The following is a 16,938-nucleotide window of genomic DNA, read 5'->3' as shown; positions in this document are numbered from 1 at the left end:
AAGAAAGGCTGACTGGAGCCGAAACCCGGTTTCATACTAACCTAAATACCTGTCAGAGCTGAGACTGCAGTAAAATAACCTGTGACACCTTTCATGTTATTGAGTTGTCTGCCATTTGTACGTGAGTATACATGAAAGCAGTAGTGCAGCCTTAGGTCTCTGCCCATGGAAACACCCTGGGAATCACACAGCGCACACGGTATCGTGTAAGACAGGAAAGAGCCTCAAGAAATAAGTTTCTGCAGTGTTAACAAAAAGGGAAGATGAAGGCAAAACGAAATCCATTGGTAACACCAAAAGAAATGTCCCATGAAATTGAAAACTGTACATACTGATGATATGCCAAGGTTCTGCATGCAGCTGGGATTTAGAAGCCGACACCTCCATGACAGCCTTATGACTCCTGTTGCACTCAAGATATCTGTCAGTTAACAACTGCATATTCAGCTGGGATGGCTGGATTACTCCATCCTGACCACTTCTCCAAATGTAAAAATGACAGATGAATTGTGACATGCCATGTTGTGCCACTCAAAAACACAAAGGATGAGGAGAGCATAAAACCAGCACATCACTTCTTGCACTACCAGCAACATTATTCTTTTAAGGATCTCCAGCGTAATTTATTAGCAAAGCAGGTAACATCCTTGAGAAACAGTCCTTAATGTTTTTTTTTTCACATGGAAAGATGCCTGCAGGCAAGTCTTGATACTAGATCACATTTTTACCAAGTACCAGAAGGAAGTAATCTTTTACCCAGATTCAAGAGGAAGGGCTGCTGGGCGACCACATGAATTCCCAAGCTGGGTGGCAGCCCCTCTGCTGCTGCTGCCTCTGGCCCCCATGTCCAGGGCAGGAGAGGCCTCAGAGTGGTGCAGATAGTGGGACCTGTCCCCCAGAGAGCTGTGCTGGAGACTGTGCTTCCCAGCAGCATCCTGCCACCATCCTGTCACCTCTGGAGAGGTGACCTTCAACTCAGCCTCCTGCCCCACAGTAGGAAATCACATCAACTGCAGTCTCACCTGCCAGGATAGAAAAATTCAGCAGTTGTGCTGCAGCTCACTACCTCACCCAGTGCCCAATTTAGCCAAACTCCACTAAGTGGTGCTTTGCACTCCTGCTTTTATGCTGACAGCACCTGCCAGCCATGAGTAACTGGAGAAAGTGCTTGGAGCAGGATGTCACATTGCTTCTAGCTCCATCCTCACCTGAGAGTCCAACCTATCAGACATGAAATGTGTTTCACTTTTGTATGGCCTCTTTCTGTACTTTTTCTGCCTGTTTTTAGTTGGCAGCAGTTTCTGCTCATTTTGTGCTATCAGTACAAGCCCTAAAACATTGCTCTTATCTACACCTGTTCCTGCCATGGAACGTGCTGCCTAAGGAAAAGATATGCTGCAGAGGGTAGGCTTCTGTGCCTCCTGCCTGTGAAGCAACTATCACCTCACAAATCATATTTGCCTGAAATGGGATGCTTGCCATTTTCTGTAACCCCACACATTGCTGTTATTATTTACTTTGTACATTTGAGAGAATTTTGTGTCTGGTCACCTTTGCTACTGGCTGTCCTGGCCAATGCTCCAGCACTGACACAGCTGTGTGGGTCAAGGCCCAGTACAGATGGGCTACAGTAGCATAAACTTGTGTCTCTTTTGCCCTAATGTATATGGTACAAATCCAGGAATAGCCTTCAGCAGTGAACAGCTGTTGTTTTTAAGAGAGCAGAATCAATTCTCTATGATCACACCAAGTAAAGCAGTTGAAGCTCAAATTAAGCGTTTCCCAGTTATCACAAATTTATGCTTTTCAGGTTTTTTGCGTTTTCTGTCTTCTTCAAATTATATAGAGACATGTAAGTCCATCTACATTTGGAATTTAAAATCTATCACAGCCTGCTTGGCATCCGTTGCCCTGTAAGCTTTCGGCATATACTTACTGCTCTCCACAGTCATTCTTCATTTCTTTCTCTGTGGCTCTGCTAATTAAAGCCTCAGGTAATTTTTCTTTTAAGGTCCAAACTCTCTTCACTCTGTAAAAGAGAAAAATACTCATCAAATGTCAAAGGTCTTTGAACTCTTGTATCTGTGTAATCCCGGTGATTACTCAGGACTCTCTGACCAGGAGCCTGGGGTTTATGCCTCTCTCATTCAGTAAACAAATCTTTTCCACAGAGCTTAAATATGTAATTGCATGGCAGAGGCTGTTGCTTTCCAGGAAAAGCACTTATGAATACATCTCACATTAAGCTTTGAGATTTCAGTGTAATCACGGGACAATATTTTTCTGGTTTACGTGCTGGTTTTTCCTTCCAGGGTCCTAATTATGAACATGAGATTTCGCTGCCCTGTTGTGAACTTCTCATTCTTCAAATGCATGACTAATCTGAAGAGAAAAACGAATGCATGGGAACAACACAACAATGAGGCTACTCCTAAGCTTGATTTTTTATTTATTTGTTTTTAAAATTTGCCTAGTTTTCAATGCCACTCGCTTTGGAGCTGATGTGAGTTGAAAATACTCACTACCTCATACAGCTGGGCCTGAAGGACATCCTGATACGACCTGATAGTGTTGATTGCTGCTGATGCAAAAACCTAAGAGGACAAACCAAGGGAAAAATATTACAAAGCACAGCCACAAGGAGGGTCCCATTCTGCCATGGACTGTAAATGTGCCAGGTTCAGGGGGACTGCAGTGCCCAGCAGTCCAACTTACACAAGCAGGAGCAGCAAACATGGGTGCTCGCAGAGACCCAAGGCCCACTGTCATTTCCTGCTGATTATTTGGGGAAAAAGGCCACTTTCTACTTACTCCATGTTCAGTCTTGGACCATAGAAGTAAAGTGCATCAGGTTCAGTCTTCTTTTAAGCCAATTAAATTATCAATTAAATTATTGAGAAAGGATACCCACTAACTTTCTTTATGAAGAAATCTAAGATCTAAATTTATCTTGGGTGTTTTTCTTATAAATTATTTATAGTTTTTAAATTATTTAGTGAAGAAAAAAGCATTTAGACAATAAGAGAGAGTGGCTGGTTGTTGCTTTTCTCAGGATTGCAAACAAACTGAGGCAATGCCTCTTGTGCTGGAAACCAACAGGCAGATCTGTGAGGATGAAATCGCATTTTAAAACTGAATTTGGAAGGTAGAAAATTCTCTCAAGAAAATCTGTCTGCCTTCATGGATGGAAGTAATTTCCTCCCTTAGATATTCTGGAACAGGCAGATATTTGATTTACGTTTACTGTCTCCTAGTGACATGAAATATGGTTTGGTGACACAGTTTCAATGAAGAAACTGAAGGTCAGGGAACAATTCATCACTTTCTTGCTCATAATTTAACATGAAGATATGTGGGCATTTTTAGGATACTTAGGCATCCAAAGATGAAGACAGCACCGTGCTGGATTTAAAAAATATCTAAGGGAACTGTCTCAGTTTCACTTCCTGTCAGTGCCTAGAGCAGACAAAGGCAGAGCCCTATGTTGTGAAGGCTTAAATAAATGCAGAGTACTACAATGCACCCACTCAGCCTCGATTCACTACACATAGTGCAATGCGAGTAAAATCAGAAGTCTGGGTGGAGTTTCCGGAGTCCAGAGTCCAGTTTTGCTCTAAAGGAGTGTAATGCTAAACCCCTCCCTTCCTTGGATGGGAGCACATGGCCTTTCTTCTGCTTCTTAGAATCAGGAGATGGGGACTCCAGACTGCATGGTCAGAAAGAGCTCATTACTGAAGGGGGTTCCAGTTCCCATCCATTTCACTGTAAACTGAGAACAGTGCATATATCCAGAGCCTTTTATCTGTAACAGCTCCTAGATTCAAAATTTTAGGGAACAGGAAACTCTGCCAGACCAGAGAAAACTGAGTGAAGAGGCATCATTACCTTTAATGATGCTGCTTCTTGGAAATTTTCCCTTTTTTTCATAAACCAGAGAGAACACCATCACCCAAGTCTTGTAGGTATGTTTATCTCCACCAAGATGTATTTGTGACAGATCAGCCCAGCACCCTAAGCCTAATTGAAATGCTGGACTCTTTACAGTTGCCATGATGTCTTTTTTAATGCCAGGCTTCAGCACTCCTGTAGCTTGGTCTACACTGCACAATGGTGCAAGGTGAACGTATATATAAGCAAACCCGGTAAGTTACTGTGGCAGTTCTCTTCCTAAGCAGTTGCCCAAAATCCAATGGAAAACCCAACAGGAGGTGTACAAGCAGGCAGCCGACATTGCCCATTGGACTAACCCTCATTTTTGCTGCACCACTTCAGTAAAAGCCAATTATACTGAACTCCAGTAATGGCTCTATCAGTGATAGACTGCAGACATTTATAGTCTTCATCAATGAATAGGCTAAGTGAAGCTAAATTGTTCTGCTAAACTTTTTAGTAAGTAATTAACCCTGAATTATTAACAACAGGCAGCTATGGTAATGGTTATGAAAGAAATAACAACTGGTTGCACAGTTATTAACACGAGAGCACTGAACAAGGCAGGCAAACAGCATGTGCTGCCATGGAATTAATAGAAGGGACAACGGTGGCAAATGTGATCTCCCGCAGGGCGGTAGAGTTCCAGGGGCTGAGAGAGCTGCTCAAAGACACTTGCTTTGGCAAGAGCAGCATGTACTCAGCAGTAGATGGATGGAAGTCAGAAGCGGATGGTAATAAGGAACGTTAAAAATAAATCTAGCCTCATTAGGTTAAAAAAAAGAAAATGCGTGAACCTGACAGCTCAGCAACTGGCAACTCCTTAGTTCAAGCAGTTATCCGGGGAACAAGAAATTCATACTGGAACATCAGGAAGCAGACAGATGAAGTGACCTGCTGGGCACCCTGTGCTTCCTAACTGGACCGTGTCAGTGCCAATTTTCTGAAGCTGTGAGCTCACCAGTTTCAGAAAGGAGGGGATCTTTAAAAAGTTGTATATTGAAACCCCCTAAAATATAAGCCAGTTCTTAAAAAACTTGGCTACAAGGTTTTTACAGGAGCATTTCTGTGCACCTGTGAATACTGGGCCAATGAATGATGGCAAGCTGAGAGTCTTGGGACTGAGGCATATAGACACATCACACATGTAGCAATTTGGGCTCCCCTCAGTGCTCTGCTCTAACCATTTTCATGGACCATTTATCAGCAGAGTGAGGAGCTCTGTGTCCCTTCTTGTCCTCTCTTGCTGAGAACACAAATGAGCAAGGCAAATAAGAGCAACCTCTTAGGAGGGAGAGGACGTGTCCTGCTGGGTACTGCACTGCAATTAAGCAACTTGTTTGGCTTCCCAGCATGACTGAGGTGACAGGATGAAACTGGAACAACAGTATTAGTTACCAAAAAAAAAACCAAGAAAGAGAGTAGAAGGATAAGCAGAGGAGAAAAAAAGGCAAACAAATAAAATGGAAAAAGTGGATCCAAACCAAAACCAAGGCCCTTATTGCAAGCAGAACCAGTCTGATGACAGAAATGCAGAGGTGAGGGAAAAGAGATGCTGGACCACCAAACCAAGAAGCTTGTCTTACCTCTCTGCCTCCTGACTTTCTTTAGAACCAATTGTATTAAACAAACAGCTCCCTCTGTCCTTACTGTGGAACATGGGGAACTTATCCATGTCCCCTGGACTTTATTCAAATTTAAATGTCTTTTCTCCTTCTCCAAGTTTTTCTTTAATATATTTTATCAGGTGAATCCAGTCTTCCTAGGTTATAAAATGCCCCCATGTAGCAGCTTCCTCTGGCCTGCAGGATAGTCCCTTTGCCTTGCTGAGGAAAGGTGCCTCAAGAATCCCATCTGTATGGGGTCTATGAGAATTATTAGAAGTTTGCTCTGACGCCTGAACAGGAAATAATTCAATCTCAGGCTAATGCCCTTTCTGTTATTGTTAAATAACCTATTTTCCTGTCCTGGAAAATGTCAGGCTGAAAGAATGGACTGTAGGCTACTATATAATGGTAGTGAGGAGAGAAATATATAATGCATGAAGTAAATTATATACATTATTTGGGGAGAGAAGGATTTGTCTGTCTATTCTGGCTGCACACCCTGGCATCAGAGAGTGACAGGCAAAGCAGGGCCTGTCTTCCCTCCACCATAGTGCCTCCTCTCCAGTATGCTGCAATTCCTTTGGGAACCGTGTCGAGGGGACTGGATGTGCCCTTGACAATGGCACATCTCCCTGGGTTTGGGGCAGATGTTTGCTTGCTTTCTAATTCCTTCTGCCCCTGAGTCCTCCCTGGGCATCCATGGGAGATCCAGAACTGGAGCTTGAGATGTGCTTCTCTCATCTGTCCTACTCCTTCTCTGACAGCTGATGTGCTAAGCTGTGCTACCATCCGCAGCACAGCACAGGGAGGAACAAACAGCTTCTGGGGCATGTGAAGCAAGTTTTGCACAAACATGACAATGGTCTCTGTGCTCCACTGCCTGAGCTGCTGCTTCTCATTGAACTCAATAGGTGTCTTCAGATAATTGCCAAGAGAGGATTTACTTCACCTAATACACAGTGAGTATTAGAAGGGCTGCCTAAGATAGACATGAAGACCAGAAAATCCCAAGTTTGGATTTGTCACAGAACAGAATTCTGAAATCAATGTCACTAACGCAACAGGGTTTAATTCACAGGATTTTACTGGAGTTCAGCTCACACTACACAAAAGCTTCTGTTGATGGAGTAGAGGGTATTTCTGGCTGTGATTCTGATGAGCACTGACCAGTTTGCCCAGTACCATCAGTTTGGAATTAGTCTGTGGGCAAAACTGTGCATCAGTCAAGTTTAGTTCTCACAAGCTGGGAATCATGCAGAAACAGAATGGGAAGGGCCCCCAGAGCTCACATAGTGCATTTCACCCCAGTGTTTTCTTGGCCTGTATTTATTTAGAAAAGTCTTAAAAAAATCTCTCAGAGGTTTTTTTTACAGATTCCTCAGACCAACTCTCCCTCCTTGTAACCATCCCTGTGACTAGAATGTTTTTCCTAATATCTAACCTAATTCTCTCAAGCTTCAGTTAAGCCTATTATTCTTGTCCTACTTATATGGATAAACTCCTTCTTCTTCGCAAAATATGCTTATTACAGAAAACCAAATTTCTGTGTTCCCTTCTGTTGTTCACACTGAACACATGATCTGTGGGGACAGGCCAGGCTCTTCCAGTTCTCTCAGCTTGGCTGCCCTCCAGCTACTCTACATTTTCCTTGAAGAGGAAAAAAATTGCTCAACATTTGACACACTGCTCTAGCTGAGGCCCTGCTAGTGCTGAACGAAGCTGAAGGATTGCTTCATGCATTTGATAAGTTACAGTTCTGTGTAAACATTCTCATATTGACATTTAACATTTTCACAACAGCCAGGTCCTGTTGACTCATGCTCAGGTTATGATTCACTCCCTGCAGAGCTCCTGCGAGACCTTGGACCTCCACCCTTCATCCAGCACTCTGCGGGTCAAGCCCTCGTTCATAAGTCAATGTTGAAGGCTGACACACTTCTCCTCCACTTTTTTTCATTTTTAGAAATATTGGCAGGGTGAAGCCAGTTCTTGTTTTATTTTCCTGAAGTTGTCAGCACGTACCCTTTCCCCTCACTGCCGAAGGCACACAGGTTGTCCATCCTCTCTAACATGCTGCTTCTCCCCTCACCAACAAGGGTTTTCCTGGGCCTGCTTTAATTCATATCCAGATAGCTCAAGGGAAAACAGCTTAATCTCCGTAAGATGTGCTCATCCTCCCATCTAGTTTCATTTACCATCATGATCTTACCAGCTCTGTAGTCTCTCAAGGCCCTAAAAGGATCCTCCCTCCTGAAGGTTTGGCTGCTGAGGGTTCAGGGAGAGCTCGAGGTTGACCTGAGGTTTAGGCCAGGGGGTTGCGGAGTTTTCCAGGCTGGCAGGGTGGTCAGGTTGCTGCAAAGGCTGGGAGGGCAGCTGGGGGCAGCCCTTAGCCCAGGACATCAGCTTGTGGGTGGGGGCACGGGTGCAGATCCAGGTTTGGGCAGTCCTCTCATGAGAATTCAAGCCCTATGTGAAAAAAAAACAAAACATCAGAATCAGTCCTCTGTTTTCTCCAAATACTCAAGCATGTAAAACTCCCAAACTCAACCACACAAGTAATCCCCCCAAAACAGCCTTTCTGGAAGTCTTATACATCAGAAGCAAAAAATGGTAAAAACTCTATTACCTTTAAAATCTGTATTTAGTACAGTGCTATCAAAGGGCTATCAGACAACATTAATACATCCATGTTTTCTAGAGTATTTGCAGTTCTGCAATTTTTAAAATACAAATAGTCTAATAAGTCATAAATTTACATTTCTTAAGTTACCATGTCTGGCTCCTTTAACAAAATGACTGCAGTACAATACATACAGCAGTGTAAATCCGTAAAACCACAGAGCTCCAAACATTAATCAGAAGCCTTCATAAGAGAAATTAATAAATGGAAGTCCAAAAATTTAATAAGGAATGAAATTTCACAAGCTGTTAAAAGACTTGCAAAGACGGGTTTCATAATATTTTATAAGGCATCTAAAGCAAATTCAATACTTTTCAATGACATTATGAAACAGAAATCACTTAACTGACTGTAGGCTTGAGACGTGCTTCAAGGTTGGTATCACAGCACTCCCTTCTTATTTGCTGGAGTGACAATCCTGAACATCAGTTGGTCATGCAAACACCTCTGGAAAGCATGGGGACTAAAAAGGAAGGGGTAGCTAAAATAGTACTAAGACCTGATAGATGTGTCTCTGGGATCAATCTGAAGATGCAGTTGCAATTGAGACAATCCAGCAGAAAAAACTGCAAGTCTTGTGTAAGCAGGAATAGAGGATAATGCAGAGTATGTCTTATACTCTGCAATACCAATTACTATGTTCTCATCCATCTTACCATAGAATAATTGGCATTATTCTAATAATTGCTTCTGCACCATACAGTTTTTTGTCTCCTTCTGCTTCTTGCGGTAATATGCCATTGCTGACAGGCTGCTACTAAACACTTTCTTGAATGGTTGCAGCACATCTATAATTCTACTAGCCTGACTCATGAGAGAGGCCACTAGATGTTACCACAATACAAAGAAATCATTAAACAATCATGAAAAAATAACAGAGCAACTTGTAGTGATCCTCTATTTAGGGCAATAGAGATATTATTAATTTACTTTGTACATAAAATCAGAACTCAGTCTTATTTTTCCCTTTGGTTTGGATTAGCCCACATGATGGCAATCTCTGTCATTAACATACGGCGAGTTATTCCTTCAAACACCGCCAGTTCAACATATGTTTCATTCGCTCAATACCAAAAATAAGACGAGGAAATCTGCTTGGGTTTCAGTAAGTGTATGAAACAGCCAGGAATTTTCCTGAAAAAGAACGAATAGCCTGTAGCACCACAAGGGTGAACCATACAGGCTTTAGCACAATGCTTGGCACAGCATGCAGAGGAGAGAAAAGCCGTGTAGCAGAAGCTGTGCCCTTGCTGTGTGCCCCACACCCATTTCGTGTGCTCTGCTTAACCAAAACCACTCTCTCCATTTGCAGCTGGATGAGGGATATAAAGCTGAAAATGCACCAGAGCAGGTGTTTTGCTGCCTTCTCAGCCTTCAGGTAGGAGCTGGTAAAAGAAGTGAGGAAGGGAAAAAAAGCAAAAAAAAGGCCAACGTCACAACAGTCCAGTAAGTCAAAAGAACCAAAACTGAACTTTATTATTATGTTTTTTTAAGTATTCTACAATAATGGCTCAGAATACTACCACAACGTACAGGGACAAGGCAGTGCTCTGGGCTATGACTGTAGATTACTCCAGAGTGTGTGTATATATATATATATATATGTATATATATATATACACACATTTAAGAGCTTAAGAAAGGTTGAAGCAGGGTGGTTCAACATTTCTTAAGCACATAGTTCATATTTTTAACGTGTTCTAGTTCTCTCATTTTATAGCAGGATTTATCAAATGCAATGTAGTTACAGAAGTCTTGCATAAATACAAATATTGATATTTTACCTTGAATATTGTCTATGATATAAATTCTGCCTTACCTTTAAAAAAAAAATCTCCAGATCATTGTGTGACCTGGGAGTCTTTCCTTTTCTTTCTCTTTAAGAGTTTTTAAATATATATATATATTTTAATATATAATTGCTATCATACATCAAAGTATATATGAATCCCATCATTTCTGTTATATTTTCTGCAGACATGGTCTGAACCAAAACCACCAACAGCTAAATCAAAAGCTTCCTGGTTATCATAGGAAACCCAAAGAGGATCTTTCCTCTTTTTTTGTGTGTGTGTGTTTCAGTACCGGTATTTTTTTAAACTTGCAAGGATTCTTCATAAACTAGAGGTCCATTCATCATTTAAAGCAGTCTTTATAAGCAAATTTACATATTTTGACATGCTTTTGTGAGGCAGTTAGTATCAAAATCCAATAGCATTTCTTACAGAACCATATGACTTTCTGCGATGCAGATATACATTTCATTTCTAAAAAGCCACAGTTCTTTTTCTACATCTGCTCTCATCAAATCCCCAGGATTCATTCATAAAACTGCTGCTGTTCCAAATGCTGATGCTGTTATCCCTGCTGTGGATTAAAACATACACCCAATCTGGTGACACCATCACGTGGAAGATTGATAAGTAGGAAACTACCCTCCCCAAATCCACAGATAGTCTTTTCTGTCTCTAAATCCTCATGATTTCATGTCACCCAACAGTGCAATGTGACGAAGACACAACTCAGTGCAGGCTAAGGGTCTTCTTCCATCAAAGGAATCTCTAGGGGAAACAAAGAAATAGCAATGACTGTAATTTCCCTTTATTCTTTTGCAGAGTATTATTGTTAGCAATTCTACAAAAACAGAAACGGACATTGCAAATATCTGAACAAGACGTGTGGTATTGCGAATTCTAGACCGCTCATGCTCTGACACCTTTATGAAAATTATTACTAAAACTACCCAGATTTTCTCAAACAAGTTAGGCCCACAAAAACCTAAATGCAAACATCCTTGCTACTACATTAATCACTGAAACAGCATTCAGAGTAGGCAGGGACTACTTTTACTGACATTACCATAATTTCTTCCTCTTCTCCTAACTGTCCTCTTCCCCTTGTGATACCACCAAAATTATCCTAACCCTTATGAAGCAGGAAGAATTCCTCCACCCAGACCTTCCTCCACACTGAATATAGGACCCTGGGCTTCAGCTCAGTGACTGTGGAGAGAAAGATATGAGCCTCTCCTTCTAAATGTCTCCAAGGAAAGCTATCTAGTTTCCTTAACATTCTGAGCAGCACACCATCAGAACTCAGTGAAATGGTATCGGAGCATGCCCATGTTGGATTTAAATGGAGGCAGTAACACATGGCAAGCTCCCTCCTCATGCATGGTCCTGTGGGTACATTCCCCTTCTGCTGCGACTTCCACATCCATGGCTTAATGTGCATGTGCCTCAGATGGAAGGAACCCTCTGCTCAGTGCACAGACATGATGAATTTGATAATAAAGGCTGCTAATTTTGACCCAGTATGAAAACATGATTTATTTTCTATTTCAAGGAGAAAAACCTGTTCTTTGCTGTGAAAGCCATGGCATGTGAGGGATTTGTGAGTGTAGGAGTTGAGGAGCAGATGAACAGATCAGCATAGGCAAGACGATGGTTGGCTTTGCTGCTGCACACAGGTGCTTCCTGACATCCCTGTTGATGAGACTGGGGTCTGGACAGGAACCTTCTGGCCTGGGATTCAAATCACGTGCACCAGAGCTAGCAAGGACATACCACAGACACAAAGCCCTACGACCATGGAGTTGTATGATTTAAAAAAAAATGTCCAAATTAAGACGCAAACAAAAACATGGAGAAAGTATGAGCAAGTCAGGTAGGTGTATTCCTGCTCCACCAGTGCAAACAAATGATGTCTCCTGTTTATGGACTCACCTATTGCCCCTATGCAAGACTCACCATCTGTAATATCGATCCGCGGACTCGTGGATGCAGCCTCCCCGTCAGTGCTACGGGATACGTCAGTTCGGTCTGGAGCGGGAAGCGCTGCCGCTTGGCACGTCAAGGATGGATACAAACTTTGGAGCAGTTCAGAGGAACCCGACCTACTGTCACAGGTCTCAAATTCGCTAGGCAGCATGTCTGTAATCCTGGGGCCAGGGTAAGCGGGAGGATTCTGATCTTCTGCCTGCAAAATGTGCCCCTGGTCTGTAGTGGCTGAGTATCCGGGTGCCAGAGCATTCAAGCCACTGCTTACAGCTTCATCGTAGGAGGGCAGCATGACAGGAACACCATCCACCACCACGAAGTCAGGGTCACCCATGGAGCCCTCCTGGTTGCCTCTACGTCAAACACAGACGAGTTATCACAGAGAGAAGGAGCATGTCAGAAGCACCTCAGAGCAAATGCTGAACTTCAGTAAACACAGCACTTTCTAGTCATGCAAAATGAAGCTACAGGGCCATAAACATTCGCAAAAATGTTTGCTTCATGGTTTTGCAAAACTCTCTTCGGATTGACAGGTGAAATCTTTTACAATCGGAAAAATGAAACTACTAATGTGAAGGAGAACTTCAAGAAGGGAGGAAAACAGGCGTTTGGAAGAGATAAGGAGCACCATTTGCTGTGCTGTGCACAGTAGGTATCATGGATATAAGATCACAGATGTAGTTCACCAGCCAAAAGTGCCTGAACCCCCTGGAAAGATGTGTGCTAGAGCACAAAAGTGTTTACAGCCCATGTAAACAGGCACTGAGATGACTACTGCTGGATGACAGGGCTTTGGTGGCCAGATCTGTGGCCTCCTTCAAGTCTTACTTTCAAAGGATGGAGGCTTCCTTTCCTTAACCAGTATTAAGCTGTATTCTTTTTTAAGTAAAACACATTTCTATTAATTGGGAAGGTCTGTTAAACTCTGAAGTATCTGTTTAGTAGCCAATTAAATCACAGTATAGTCCTGGCAGGAGGGAATTGGTCCCAGGTACCTTTAAGACATGAAAATATCTGAAAAAGAGAGGACTTAAAGCGTTTCAATAAGTTAGATAAGTACAGTCTATAGACCTATCCATAGTGCAGCCCATTACTCCAAAGATCTTCCTGGTGATATAGGTGTATGCATAGGTATTTGTATACTACTCCCCATACACTGTATATATTGACACCTATATGTATATATGTATATAAATTTACACATTGCTTATACAATCTGCATCTATTTAACATTAAGAACACAAAGTCCTTTCTGCTGCATTGGCATGGGGACATATTTACTGACACACAGCTTTTTCAGCTCTCATTTCTGCTCGTGGTAGAATAAAGACATGAGAAAAATCAAGTGTAGGAGAGAAGTCAAGGTCCACAGTGAACTGAACAGACTGAAAATAAGAAACACGTCTAAGCCCCGATACAATTCTAGCTTTGCCTAAACCTCAGCATGTCTGCCTTTGTTTTTCCAGACGTATCTCATGAGGAGTACTATGTGAATCAATAACTAATGCTCATAGCTGCATGGTATTTTATGGAAATAAAGGAAGATACGGGAGATATTTATGAATCATGATGAAAATAATACTAATGAAGGTAAAGCAAACTTTTAATATAAATTTGTCCATAGAGAGAAGAGAAATTCTTTCTTAAAACTTACATTACTAAGTCTACAGTAGTTAAAAAATTAATTCCCCCGCACCTGAAAATGAGTATTTAAAAATATTGGCAGCTATTTTTACATGCAGAAGCAGCAATTCTCAGTAGCAGAGCTGTAATTACTCCCAAAGTGAATCTGGCAAACTTTCCCTTTTATCTTAGTTGCAGAAAGGACTACTGTAGGTTTTGGGGGGTGCCCTTCCACACCAGTGATTCAGAGACTTCTGCTCAGAGCAGAAGAAAGTATCTGCAAGGCTTGTGAGCTGCTCCATCTCTTCAGCAAAGAGTGCTGAATGTGAAAACTGAATCAAGGCCATCAATCTTCAAAATAAAAAGAACAGTACAAACCGTGGAAGGAAATGTGTCTTAAATTTGGTCTGGAACATCCTGGCTAAAATAACCAGTAGTAGTACTAATAAAACGCTGGTAGCAGTAAACGCCACTATTTTCCATGTAGTCAGGAGGGTCTCCTGTGTATTTGGCCAGGTTTGTTCTGTAACAAAAAGACAGTACAAGAGTTGTGCTTTATTATTACCATTGTTATGAATACTTCAACAATACTCAGAAGTGCCAGTTAGGACAAGACATTTTGTCTATGCATGTTGTAAAAGCACACATAAGCCCAATGCCATATACCAAAAGCAACCTTAACATTAAGCTGTCACAGGGGCTGCATCTTGCTTTTTCCCCTTGACTGTTTTTTTATACATGCAATAATGACTTTAGATTACATACATATAAACATATCCAGACACTTAAAAATACACTTGAAGAGGTAATAATCAAAATGGTTTAGGATCATTCAGTATCTTGAAAATGTATTATATTTAACAGCATCTTAAAATCAATGTTCATCACTTAACCATGAAATAGAGGAAGTTCACCAGGCATTACAGACCTACAAATTTGCTCCAAAAGGAGGGACTACAAGAAGCTAGGATTACAAGGCTATAAATCCCCCACCTGTTTTGACACAGTATACTTGGTAGGAGGGGAACCACTCTCCGTACTGGCAGGTGATGTACTTGTAGTCGTTGGTGAGGGTGTAACCAGGATCACAGTAAAACTCCACCACCGTCCCATGGTTGTAACGCTCGCAAGGCCGCGGGTGGCAGATGTAGTCTCCATGACTCACCATTGGAGGTAGTGGACAAACTTAGGCAAACAAACAAAGAGAAAAGGAGAAAGACATTAATTAAATGTCTTTAATTTGAATAATTAAAACCAGTAACCCACTGATGGGTAGCTTCAGTGTGTCAAAATGCACCGGGCACACCTCAGGCTCCCTTTAGGCTTCCTGCAGTTTTGGGTTTGTCTCAGTGGTACCAGACAACTGCCCAGGCAGCCCAGGTGCCCATCTGCTCTAGCAGATGGATGCACATGCCTCCTGCATAGCAACACATGCCAGGGGGTGACTTTTGGCTCTCACTGACACCAGCAAGCTTTGATGTCACCTGTTTGTTTAAAGGCCTAAGCTTCCAGTCCTCTGTGGGAAAAGGAGGGTGGGAGGAAGACAAAAGAGGACCCATATCCATCAGATGGCTACAGGGGGTTGGAGGGAGACAGTCAAAATAAGGAGAATCACTTTCCTTATAACGCATCTCAAATTCAGCTGTAACATCCTATTTTTTGTTTCATTAACATAATTAAATGGTTATATGCACTAATTAAATTCCTAAATATTGACTTTTAAAAATAAGTTTGCCATCAGCAGCATTATAAGAGATGCTCAAGCACCTAGTGTTGCTTAAGCATATACAGACTGTATCACTGTAATGTTATTAAGATGGGCTCAAACTCTACTGGTGGTATTTGTGTTTTGTTATTTCTGAAAAGCCCCACTGATCTCAGTGGGACCACTGGTGGAGTGAAGTCTTAAATAAAACAGAGGTTGAGCCTGTGTTAATTAAGTACAGTGGTTTACTTAAGGTTAGGTCAATAAGAGAGAATTGCAATATAAACATGTGGGACTTTTATTGTAGGCCCCAAAACGAAAAGCAATGTAATCTCACATGCTCAGGCCAATGGACTCAATGGAGAACTGAAGGAGCACTCTCTAGAAAACAGCAGTGGGGAGAGCAGCTTGCAAGCAGTATTTTTATAAGAGAGGAAACTTTTCCAAGGTGTAAGCGTTGGTTGATTACTGTTTTCTTAAGTGCTTCTAACACAGAGCAAAAAAACCTTACAAAGTGTAATGATGTTTCAAATGGCTACATACTGACCCAAAAGGGGATTAAATTACTGGATGGCTTGTTTTATTTCCCTTCAGAGGCAGTAGCTGACTGGCTCAGTGCCCCATCTACAGGCTGTTCCCTTCACTTCATGCCTCCCTCATGCAGGCAAGACCTACTGCATTGATTTAAATAATGAAAATGACATCTCTTGGAAGAAGAATCTTCCCAGAAATTACAATTCAGCTGCTTCTCTCTGTGAATCTTGTTACATGAATAATGCATTTCATAAAAAAATACACAAGATATTAAATGAATCTTCAAGAGAGGCTGATTACAATGTGCAGCAATGTCTATTCCCCATCCCCTGGAGACATGGTTTTGTTTGCATTTTCACTGGCAAGGCTTAATAATAACTTGAAATCAGAGCAAGTAATTCACATAAAAATTCACATCCTCAACGCTCCGCATACTTTCCAAAGTCTCTGGGCCCACAAGAAAGAGGAATGCTTTACTGGGAAGTCAACTCAAGACTGAAAACAATTTTCTTATGACTAGGACAAAGGTGTCAGTTTGAAACAGTAGGAAAGCACCTTTTGTCTTGATCATTCATCTATTAAAAAAGAAAGTGATCAGTAAAAGCCATGATTCTGGCCTGCCATAAGGAAACCTGGTATATTTTTATTACCTGTGCTTAGAGCATGAGAACAAAGGAAGACAGCAATTTAATTTTCTTTGCTACTGATTTTTGCCAAGCAACAGCCATGTTCAAGAGATGTGTAGGTGCCCAGTACCTTTCTAGCAATGAGCAAGTAGAGCACACCTTATCACAAAGTGCAACACTCAGAGAAACTAATTTTCCCCTACAGCAATGTACCTGCTACATCATCCCTAACCTCTTAATATCACTGAGATCCAAAACAGCCTTCTGAATCAAAAATCCCTCAAAGCTGGTGATCCCAGCAGCGTGGATCAGCTGAGGAATGACACATTTCCAAGCAGATTAAAAGTAATACACTGGGGAGACAACCCAGATATGGAGCTGTCAGTCTGTTTGCAAATGGAGATGTATTTTATAACACCCGAAAACAAGAGCATCACTCTTTGTTTAGGATACT

At 41.7% G+C, this 16,938-nt stretch overlaps 1 protein-coding gene across 1 annotated transcript in view; it reads right to left on the bottom strand.

The window, feature by feature from the left end:
• Positions 1 to 9,668: 9,668 nt before the first annotated feature.
• The window catches only part of SUSD4 (sushi domain containing 4), a 72,493-nt gene continuing 65,223 nt past the window's right edge, over positions 9,669 to 16,938 (bottom strand). Inside the window, exons 5-8 of the mRNA XM_017812773.1 lie at positions 14,613 to 14,804; positions 13,998 to 14,142; positions 11,967 to 12,349; positions 9,669 to 10,778 (exon numbers count right to left, since the gene is read on the bottom strand). Of these exons, the coding sequence (XP_017668262.1) occupies positions 10,750 to 10,778; positions 11,967 to 12,349; positions 13,998 to 14,142; positions 14,613 to 14,804 (749 nt within the window). The 3' untranslated portion in view covers positions 9,669 to 10,749. The remainder of the gene's footprint in view (positions 10,779 to 11,966; positions 12,350 to 13,997; positions 14,143 to 14,612; positions 14,805 to 16,938) is intronic.

Source organism: Lepidothrix coronata, unplaced genomic scaffold (assembly GCF_001604755.1).
Source record: "Lepidothrix coronata isolate B3197 unplaced genomic scaffold, Lepidothrix_coronata-1.0 Scaffold38, whole genome shotgun sequence".
NCBI classification, from domain to species: domain Eukaryota; kingdom Metazoa; phylum Chordata; class Aves; order Passeriformes; family Pipridae; genus Lepidothrix; species Lepidothrix coronata.
Note: the sequence above shows the minus strand (reverse complement) of the source record. Positions and strands in the feature narration are given on the sequence as shown.